The sequence below is a fragment of the Pterocles gutturalis genome, unplaced genomic scaffold, assembly GCF_000699245.1.
Source record: "Pterocles gutturalis isolate BGI_N339 unplaced genomic scaffold, ASM69924v1 scaffold13013, whole genome shotgun sequence".
NCBI classification, from domain to species: domain Eukaryota; kingdom Metazoa; phylum Chordata; class Aves; order Pterocliformes; family Pteroclidae; genus Pterocles; species Pterocles gutturalis.
In genome coordinates, this window is record NW_010118248.1 from 1 (window position 1) to 10,891 (window position 10,891).

The 10,891-nt window shown below is 40.3% G+C and overlaps 1 protein-coding gene across 1 annotated transcript; it reads right to left on the reverse strand.

Annotated features, from left to right (window-relative positions):
- Positions 1 to 2,758: 2,758 nt before the first annotated feature.
- On the reverse strand, positions 2,759 to 4,778 carry LOC104463701 (chromosome unknown open reading frame, human C4orf19). Its single transcript, XM_010076130.1, is given in 3 exon segments — positions 2,759 to 2,936; positions 2,938 to 3,699; positions 4,747 to 4,778. Coding segments are annotated over 3 exon segments (972 nt in total).
- Between the last annotated feature and the right edge of the window lie 6,113 nt (positions 4,779 to 10,891).

Here is a 10,891-nt window from a genome sequence, read left to right on the forward strand (position 1 = left end):
ATTCTGATGCAGTGAATATACTTGCTTTACACTGTTGTTTGCCTTTCTTACATTTAAGATAATGGGAACTTGGGCTGCAAACAATGCGATGTTCATGGCCCAGCTGCTCTTTTGCAGAGGATTTAAGTCTGGTGGCCCACGATTGTGGGCAGTTGCCCCTGGAAGAGATGCCTGGTTTGGAGCATCCAGGGCACTGGCTGGGTTTGCGCAGGTGTTCTCCTCCAGCGTATTTTAATTCTTGGGGAGCAAGATGAAAACTTGCCATGATTTGCACTCAAAGTTTGTGTTGGAGTTCAGGTTAGAAAAATCTAATCAAGTGGATATTGAAAAAACAGGTATGTCTTCTGGGGTGTTTGTTGCATTTTTCTTTAACATTTTTTTTACTTAAATAATTTTCATGGTTCAGAAAAATCTAATCAAGTGGATATTGAAAAAACAGGTATGTCTTCTGGGGTGTTTGCATTTTTCTTTAACGTTTTTTTTACTTAAATAATTTTCATGGTTCATATCATGGTGCAGCAGGGACCAGTGTCTCCCTGGGGCTGGGACTTGGGGAGCAGTGGAGGCTCCCCTGGGGATGGCAGGGCTGGGCCTTGCAGCCGGGGCCTGTCCCCCCGCCCCAGCCAGGGAAGCAGGGCAGGCCAGGGGACACGGGGGCAACCCTGGCCCTGGCTGTTGGGCATCTCTGGTGGGGCAAGGCTGTCAGTCTGCGGGTAGGCTCAGCTCCGTGGGGCCCATGGCCAGGCTGGGCAGGGTCTGATGTCTCCCAGGGGCTGAAATGGGGCCCTGGGCAGGGCGAGCCTTGCAGGGTGGGCAGGGACAGTCAGGCCTGGTGATGCCCTCAGGGCCCTCATGATATAAAAGCAGGGATATGCTATGTCCTGTCATAACCACAACTAGTTATATGCAGTGTGCAAGTAGTCTTCCACTGCCATTCAGTATTATAGTAACTTTTGATACACAAATGTGATGTAAAATTTGTATGCACTTGTGAAAATGCTTAGAAGGGCCTCCTAAAGTAGGAAAGTGGTAGAGAAATCAAATGATAAACAGTACTACAATACTTTGAAAACATATAAAGCTTTTTTTTATTTTACAGATACAGTGTGGTGACTTTCATCTAGCTGAATTTAGTTCTCTTGAAGCTAAGACTTTAGGTTTTTTAATTGCTCTTACGGACATTAATATTTTGAGAAATTGAAATATTGATTTAGTCATCTACTATTTGGAGGGAAATAAGGAATCTGCATTTAAACAGAAATGACTTAAATATCTACACATTACTTAAACCCCACCTCCTAATACTCTTATCCTTTTGTGTGTTAATGGTGAGACTAGGATTCGGCATATACTATGTTGACATAGTTGGTGCTTTTCATATATCTAATGAAGGATGTATCTTATATTATTTATTTTTATGCAACTGTTATATAATCAGAAAATGCATAAAGCACAAAAGCCACCAGTTGATTTTTCATATGATTAAAAAAATTTATTAAGAGTTTATAACAGACTCAGAAACCACAAAATTTCAGTACAAAATGTCAAGCACTTTCTCTTTCAGTCATTAAAATCCTACTTTGGATTAAATGACAGAACCAAGTTGGTCTCTATCTCCTTTGCTTCCCACAAGAAAGGTTAACATACCCTTCCTCTCATCTTCAGACCAGTAAATGCTTCAAGAATGCAGCTGTTATTTTCAGACCTTGCACTTAGTTCAGCTTGCAAGCTCGATCACTTTCCTGCTCTAAGTTTAAGGGCTCAGGGACGGGTCCACACTGGCTGTTGCTGTTTGTATATAAACAAAACACACATTGCTGGGGAAGTCTGAGAAGCAACTTGTTTGCAAACTGTATTGTTGAGACAAGTGATGTTTGCCTGGAAAATTTAGCAAAGTTGAGAGTTCTTAGGCTGTAGTTTCGCAAAAGTTTTACACTATTCAAACTGGTAGGACTGAGTTTTGGTCCCTCTTCAGCATCTCTGATAATGCGTGTGCAATTCTCGCATGAGCTACTTCATCTCTTTAAACCAACAGAAAGTTACCTCCTTGCTTGGATTTAGCCAGGCTTCTGCTGTTTCAATGAGCTGAAGCAGGTCACTTGGGATACCAAACAAAGTCCAGGGAAGGTGTAAGGGAAGAAATAAGGTTATCAACCTAATGCCAGCTGCACATGCATAGATTTAGGCTTCATCTGGAATGGAATTGTAACTGCAGTGAAGTACAAGCCAGGCTGCCTTCCCTATTTCATACTTCACTAGATCATAGAACTTTGTGTCAGGTTTGTTGTGTTTGTTTTTTTTTTCTTTTTTTTTTTCTTAATGTAATGAAAATCTATGGTTTTTAATTCCATGGTTTCTAATTCTGTGTCTTCTATAGTTCTGTTTTAAATAATTGAAGTTTTCTGAAACTGGAACATGCAGTATGCATAGACCCTCTTGAAAGTCAAAACCAAGGGAAATGTTTGCATGAGTCCAGGTGACGTGGGTATACAGCAGAATATCCTTGTGGAAGAGATGGTGCTTTGCCCTCCTGGTTTGCCCCATAGAGAAGAGTGTTAGTATTACCCAAGGGAGCACTTCTGTAGCTCAGGCAGGAGGAATTAAAAGGCTGTATAAAACAGCTGAAGGGACAGAGGTTTAGTACCAACTCCTTTTATATATGCTGTTCATAACAGCTGTCCCCATGTGCTGTACATGTGTTCGTATAGATCCAGAAATAAAATCGATCTTACCCAGTGTATTAGAAATAAACCTTCATCTAGTACTCATCATCATCTTCTAGGTCTTCCCCTGCAGTTGCAGCTTCCAGTGCAGCCAGAGCTGCTGCTACTTCTACATCTTCCTCCTCAATTTCTCCATTGACATCTTTGTGGTTGGGGTGTGTGTGTGCCTGTGCTACTTTGGTAATGGCTACAGCAGTGATACCACCAGGAATATGTGGAGTCAGTTTTAAAAGGTTCAATACTGCTTTCCTTCATAGGCAAAGGTGGAGTTACACAAAGGTCCTGGTCCTGTATTGGTGAAGGCCCAGTGTTTTGGTCTGAATGTGTACAATTGACTGAAAAGCTGTCTTTTTCAACATAGTTCCTGGTTTGATTGACATTTTGGGGATAATCAATATCTGGCAGTTGTATGTCATTTTTTTGTGTCTCCAGTTTTGCACTTCCTTCGAGAAAGATGCTATCTTCTGCAGAGAAGGATTTCCCATCTTGAATACTGTTTAATTCATTGCAGGCTGCCTTCCTCTGACTGCTTGCCTCTAGGTCAAGTTCTTGTCCAGACCTGTTTGCTTTGGTGTAAAAGTCTCTATTGCTGTCTGAAGAAGATTCTGCTGACTGGCTGGAGGTTTCCTGTTCACTGGGTTCTTTCACTGGGTTTGTGTTGGGATTGAGCATGGGGTGCACTCCAGCACAGGAGTTGCCACCATTGACTGCACCATCAAGCTTTGCAACACTGTTCACAAGGCCATCGTCTTGAAAATCATTGCCTTCATGGTTCCAGAGAGTTTCTTTTGTGCTATTTACCTGATTTTTTTTTTCTGTTCTGTTTAGCTCATCCTTCTGGGGTTCACTTCTATGTTCCTGAATTTCACTGTTTTCTTTGAATTTTAATTTATTGCTGCCTTGCTCCTTGTGTCTGTAGCTGTTTACTTCATGAATGCATCCAGGTGATTGTACTTCTTCTGAATCAAAAATATAGCTGGAGTAAGGAAAATTTGTAGAGGAAATGTTAATTATGCTGTTGATCAGTATAATTAGAAAAAGGATTAAGCTTAATTTTTAAGCTGGAGATCTTGAGGAACTGCTATCACTAAACTTCACCTGGGGTCCTGAGAATGAGCTAAACTGAATGGAAATGCTGAATTCTGCTGTAAGGTCCTGTCTCCTAGGACTGACTGTAACTAACCCTTGCAGTGAGATTTACCAGGGCTGTAAGGAGGATGTCAGAGAACCTTGTGCTGGTTGTTGCATGTTTCCAGCTTTATTTTATTTTCTCTGGGGGGCAGATTAGCCAATGAGTAGTCATCATAAAGATTGTTAATTAATACGTCCTCATCTAATTGCTAAAATATCTCCTTCCCTGCCCCCAATGTTCTTTCTTTCAAGTCTTATCTCTTTGTCCCTTTCTTTATTTTTGTCCCCTCCTTTTTCTTTTCTCCTAACTTCCGTGACTTATTTCTTCCAAAGACTCTTTCTTTTTTTTATTTATCTTCCCTCGTTCTCTCATAGCACCGGTTCTCTTTCCCACTTCCTTACCTGTTCTAGAGATGTGCCCAAGTGAAGGAGTAACTGTCAAGTTGAGCTGAAGCATTGCCTTTCTAAAACTAGCTAGTCTCCCTCTCCAGGAAGTCTTAATGTGGGAGTTGTTCCTACAACTAACTACATTTAAAAACTATGATGGAAGCAAGGATCTGTAGCTCATGTTCTGTGCTTGTTATTCTACTAAATTGGGGGAAGCTCATGCTACCTAAATGAGAAGAAGCTTTGCTAAAGATGAGTTGAATGCCACACAATTTTTCTGTGTCATGGGAATTATAGAAATGGACCTCAATTACAGTAAATCAAAAGGACATTCACAGGAAATCAGTATGCCTGTGCTCTGGGGTGACTTTAAAGATACTATAAACTTCAGGATAACTCCAACCTTGTAAATAGGCTTAATTTAAGCAACAGGTGTAAAGGAGCACAGACACATGTTTTAATGCGTTTCTTTTATTGAATCTAAGGGACTCTTGTTCTGTTGTACCTTTGTATCATTTTGCAGCACCTGCACCCCATCTGGATTTTCTTTAATCTGAAAAGAGAGAGAGGGAAGGCAAGGGAGAGGGGAAGTGAGTGGAGCATTATGAAATTAATGTATGGGCAATTGCATTGAAAATAACGGTCATGTTTTGAAGGGTTTTATTAGCTAAAAAGAAAGATGACTACACAAGAATGGGTGCAATACCATTCAAGGTCTTTCCAGGTTGCTATCTTACATTGGCAGTGGCCTTAGAGCAAAATCTGGGGAAGAAATTCACAGTTCTTAGACAGTGGTGTTCTCCCAGAATATTTTCCTAAGCAATTTTATGATTTGGAGACTCCTAAGTCAGAGACCAGTGGTGTGTGGGGGTTTTTTTAAAATTTTATTTTATGTGGTAGCTATTGATCGACTACTTTTCCATGAATTTTTCCTGTTGTTTTCTGAACTTGAGTAAATTGCTAGCATCTACAGCATCCTCTTCTCAGGAGTTTCACAGCCCAGCCTTGTCTATGTTAAGAAGCACCTACTTTTGGTTGACTTGAACCTGGTTCTTACTAGCAGTATTTGATGCCTTCTAGTTCTTGTATTAGAACAGATGGTGAACATCGTGTCCTATTTTCACTATAGTACAGGTCCTGTACTGCCCCTTCAGTTCTGGTATGCAGTCTGAGGAATCCTTATCTTTTTAAATATTACCCATACTGACATTGTTTCATACCTACAAATTGTCCTTGTGGTAGTTCTCTGGGTCTTTTGCATTTCAACATCCTCCTTAGATGAGGTGTGGGAACCAAAAATGTGGAGTTCTCAAAATGTGGGGAACCTCAGATTTTTTCTTTCCTAATATACTCCTGTTCCCAGTCATTTGGCTCTGTGACAGCTACTGAGCACTGAGGTGACATTTTTATGGAACTATCTCTTAGACATATTGCTTGGATTGCTACTTTATTATATTCAGTGTGTCACACCTGCATTTTATAAGGTAAATTCTTTGGAGTTTGACTAGAGCTAGCAGAGTGCTTGCGTTTTGCTACATCTCTGTATATTGCAAACTCTCTGTGTATCCGTGTCATTGCCTGACCCAGTGAGATGCAAAGAGCTATCTATTACGTGGTTCATATGGCAAAGTCTTTTGTTATGAGAAGAAATAGTTTGCTAATTTGGACCCTTGAGAATTTTTATGTTCTGAACCTAAAGTGAAGACACAGAACTGAACATTCCAAAATCCTAGAAAAAACGTTATGGGTTGGGGCTGTCTTATTTCAAGTTAATCAAGTCAGGACAGGTTGTTAATGTGTTTTGTCTGTTGGTATTCAGGCTCTTTCTTCTTCTCTTGAGATATTCTACAACCCTGCATACTTGCCATTGCCTAAGGACAGCACCTCACTTCCCATGAAACAGAAACTGATGATGCAAGGTCAGGGTATTTTCTAGAGTGATTATTCACAAAAGACCAAAGGAAAGTAGTATGGATTTATTCTTATCATGGATGGTCTAAACTGCACACCAGTGATTATGCTAGCAGAAATTATAATCAAAACTCTTGTATGGGCTTATTGTCTCACTTTTTTTCCTTCAAAATCTGACTTCCTCTGGTGTTAGCACTGAACAAAATGTGTGATGTCAAGACCCTTATTCCTGGAGGCTCTAAGGGCCTATGGTCATTCAACAGCTGGTTTTAGCTAGGGTATAGCTGCTCCTACCTATGCTTTTTGTCTTTGTTTGCACACAAACTGTTTCGGAGTGGAAACTTCTATCAGGAGTATCCAGCTTGCTGTAGCTCAGTGCCCGTTGGGATGGCTTGTAAGCCATCTGCTTTGCTTCATCTACTGCTTCTCTGTCTTCCTTAAATGCACTCTCTCTTCCACATCTCTGCTAATCTCGTGCTGTGTGTTGTCATCCCTCTCCCCTCAACGAGGGTTTTTCATCTGAAGATGCAGTAACTGTTGAGGTGACCATGTGTACTGACCCTCCTTATGTGCAGTAGTTCTACAGTACAAAGGCATTTGGACAAGTTTGACCAGATACAGGACTTATTTGAACTGGCTGGCATAGCCATCTTTTCCAGCCAAAGAGGAGGAATTAATGAAATTTGCTTTGATCTTGTTAAAAGCTGAATTAGCTATAGCCCTTCTTTAGGTTAAGACTGATTTGAAGCTTCTGTTTAAACTTATCTGACAAATTTGCTACTCAGTGCTTTTATTTATAACTACTTGTGATTTTTAAAACACAAAGTCCTGCTCATTGGTTTTAACCATTGGGAAGTGATAATGGCTGTCCTTTGTTGTAAAGACTCTTGTGATCGTCATAGAATGCAATTATAAATGGAAATTAGTGTTGTTATTTTAATTACAGTTACAGTTTGAATTATCTCTGTAGCTACTGTGTTAAGCTTTTCCACAGATTAGTTACAACTGGATCTGTCCTCTGGCATGAACAAACTATTACATATGGAAAATATTTTGTGCTGCATTATCTTACAAATTATTTCACATCCCTGAAATATGAATATGGTTTTGTAATTAATTTTTACATTTTACAGTTTTACAACCACTGTCTGAACACTGGTTTGTTTTTTTCCCTTGCCCTATCCTTCCATATTTATAATAATATTTCAGGTCAAGTTGGAAAATAATTCTGGGGAACAAATTGCTTTTATAGCATGGAAAGGCATGCTTTAATCCTACTTATCTTGTTTTAGGTACCTTGCCCTAAAGACTTGTGTATTTTGTGATGTTCGTAGTTCCATTAACGGATCAGTAGTATTGATAAGCTCCTGTCTGGAGCAGTTTGAATCAAACACATGCTACAGACTTACAACAAAAAAAGGGATAGAGAGCCCAAGCAATGGATAATGATGTGTTATCTGATACCAAGTTTAGAAACGTTGCATCCTTTTGTGTTCAAACTTTTTTTTGCCTTTTTATAACAAGTTTATTCTGTTAGGTATTCTGTGTTGCTAAGTTGATTAGGTCATTTCAGACAAATATGATATGATGTGGAATGGTCCGTTGCAGAACACTTTGGGGGCTAGTTCCCCCCTCAGAAAAAGGCTGCCTATCTAAAGCATCAGTAAAATGCTTGGCCTTAACATTTAGGTCCTCAGAATTCAGATCAAACAGCCATTAATCTTAGACATCTTTTTTTTTATTTTTTTTCAGTCATGAAATTCCTGAAGGCCTGTAAATTTCTGGCAGTGGTTATTATGCAGTCACTTAATCCTGAACACTAACACAGCATCTGGCATTAAAGCTCTACTAAGATGTTAAGTACAGATTTTTTTTTTTTAAGATATACACTGGAACACTTGGAGCTTTTACAGGAAGGAGATGGAGCTGTTCAGGTGAGAAGAATGGAATCAGAATCATAGAATCATTAAGGTTGGAAAAAGACCTCAAGGATCATCGAGTCCAACCATCAACCCAACACCACCAAACCCACTAAACCGTGTCCCTAAGCACCACATCTACACGTTTCTTGAACACCTCCAGGGATGGTGACTCCACCACTTCCCTGGGCAGCCTGTTACTCGTTCAGTGAAAAAAATTTTTCTAATATCTAGCCTAAATCTCCCCTAGTGAAACTTGAGGGTGTTTCCTCTTGTCCTTCCTTCCTTCTGGAGTTTTAGAATCATAGAATCATAGAATGGTTTGGGTTGGAAAGGACCTTAAAGATCATCAAGTTCCAACCACCCTGCCATGGGCAGGGACACCCGCCACTAGCCCAGGTTGCTCAAAGCCTCATCCAGCCTGGCCTTGAACACCTCCAGGGATGGGGCATCCACAGCTTCTGTGAGCAACCTGTTCCAGTGTCTCACCACCCTCACAGTGAAAAATTTCTTCCTAATGTCTAGTCTAAATCTACCCTCTTTCAGCTTAAACCGGTTACCCCTTGTCCTCTCCCTACACTCCCTGATAAAGAGTGCCTCCCCATCTCTCCTGTAGGTCCACTTCAGGTACTGGTAGGCTGCTATTGAGAGAAGCCTAGAATTAATTTTTTTTTCACTCTGCTTAAGTATGAAATTTCCAGCTTTGAGTAGCTGCCTAATCTTCTAAAGTGTGTCTCTGAGGTTGAGCTTGTACCAGTTTCTACAAAATAATCAGATTCTTGCAGCACGAGAGAGTAGGATAGGCTTGTGGCTTGCATATTCAATATCAGTGCTTGCTTCAGTTAAAGTTATGATACTTCAGTGAAGAGATAGAAGGGACCCTACTCTGCATGTGTTTCCCCTGGCAAACCCAGCTGATCTTTAGTTGACCATGCAAAAGATAGTTTAGATATAATGTCTGTGCAATGTATTAAATGAGTGTTCACAGAGTGACCAGGAAGACCTGTTGTGAAAGAGTGACTTTCTTCCTTTAAAAGAAGACACAAGTGCAGCTATTTTTAAATCAGCTGGAAAAAGTCCTACTATGGTTATTAAAGAGGTAGTAATTAGACTGATTTTGAGGAGAGCAGGACACCAATCCCATCAGGAAAACAAATGGTGAAAGCTGGCAACTGCTAAGAGAATGAAATGGGACTTTTCTTAAAGTGCGAGACCTTGCTGAGGATAACAAAAATAGTGTCTGACTCCAAAAACCTAACCATGCATTACAAGCCACAATGTGCTTTAAGAGAAGTCTGCTTTGCTTGATCAGATTTGAGAAACACAATGTATCTGATTTGAAATTATGTAATAACATACCTTCTCTTGTCTATTTAAACTGGAGCTGTGTTATGAATAAACAAAAGGCAAATGAAAGATAATGTCACGAAAAGGGAAGGGCAGACATTTTCGAGAAATGGTTTGACAACCTTTCCTGATATTCTTGGAAGTTTACATAGAAACAGAAAAAGGCCAATCTTACTTTTGTTCATGGTATGTGTTTTTTCTTCTGTGTTGATTTATGTTTTTTTTTTTTTTTTTAAACCCCTCCAGGAGCAGGAGCAGAAAAGTGAGGGGAGAGCGTACTAAAATAGCTTTTCTAGTAGGTCTCAAGTTGATAAACTCTGCCTTGGTGGTTTCTGATCTAGGTAATTCTTTTTAAGCCAGATGGCTTTTCTGTTTGTTTGGGTTTTTCCTCCCCCACACCCTGGTGCTTTATGAACTTTCACTGTTTCTTTGGCTTTTCTCTCTCCTCTATTCTTTCCTACTCTAGATCACAATGTAAGGAGCTTTTTCCTATGTATATATTGTCTGGGCTGCTGAGCCTGAATGATGCATCTCCCAGGGGCTGGGGCATCTTTCTGCTCACTTTTTCCGGTAGGTGCACCTTTCAGACTAGACCCTGCTGGTGTCTTCCCCATCAGTCTGCTGTGCTTTTCACTCCTCAGTGAAACATGTCCGTTTTCAGCGTACTGACCGGAGCTACCAGTCTCTTTGCCATGGACATAACCCTCACTCATCAAAATTAAGCCTCGCTGCCACACTACTAACACAATTTACTTAGGATTTTTTTGCTAGCAAGCTCTCATATTGATGCAAAATGCTAACCAGCTAGGAGACACATCCACAGAACAAACGTAGGAGGAGAAAGTGTCTGCAGAGGAATATGTACAGAGGGAATATAAAGAATTTTGGGTGGGCATAACCTGAGAGAGCTCTAGCACTTGGCATACTTCTCCTAGTGGGAGGTACAGTTTGCCTTCTGTGCTGAGTATGCATTCACACCTCTCAGAAGATTTCAGAGGCTGTCCTCGGCATGTGTCAAGGTCTGACAAATGGTCAGGTGTGTCTAGGTTGGGGAAGTACGATGTGGTACTGAGAGGTGGAGGCAGAGGAACAATTGATCTGGATGACAGATAATATAAAAGAAGCACAGAAAGATTGTGGGACAGATGGTAGAGCTGAGAAGAACTATATTTAGAAATTTAGAAAGCTAGTAAACATACAGTAGAAAAAAAATCACCAGTCTGTGGTAGAAAGAGGATAATAGGGAATAGGTTGTACAAGAAGAAAGAGCAAGGAGGCAACTTCATTAGCCATGCACTATGCAGGCTAATCCCTACTATTGGATTAATATCGTCTGAAGAACTGTCTCACTTTGCTTAAAATACAGACAACACTTCAAATACAGTGTGTGTGTGTGTGTGTGTTGTGTTTTGGTTTTTTTTTTTTTTTTTTTTTTTTTTTTTCTGACTCTTATTAAACCTTTTTCGGGAGGGG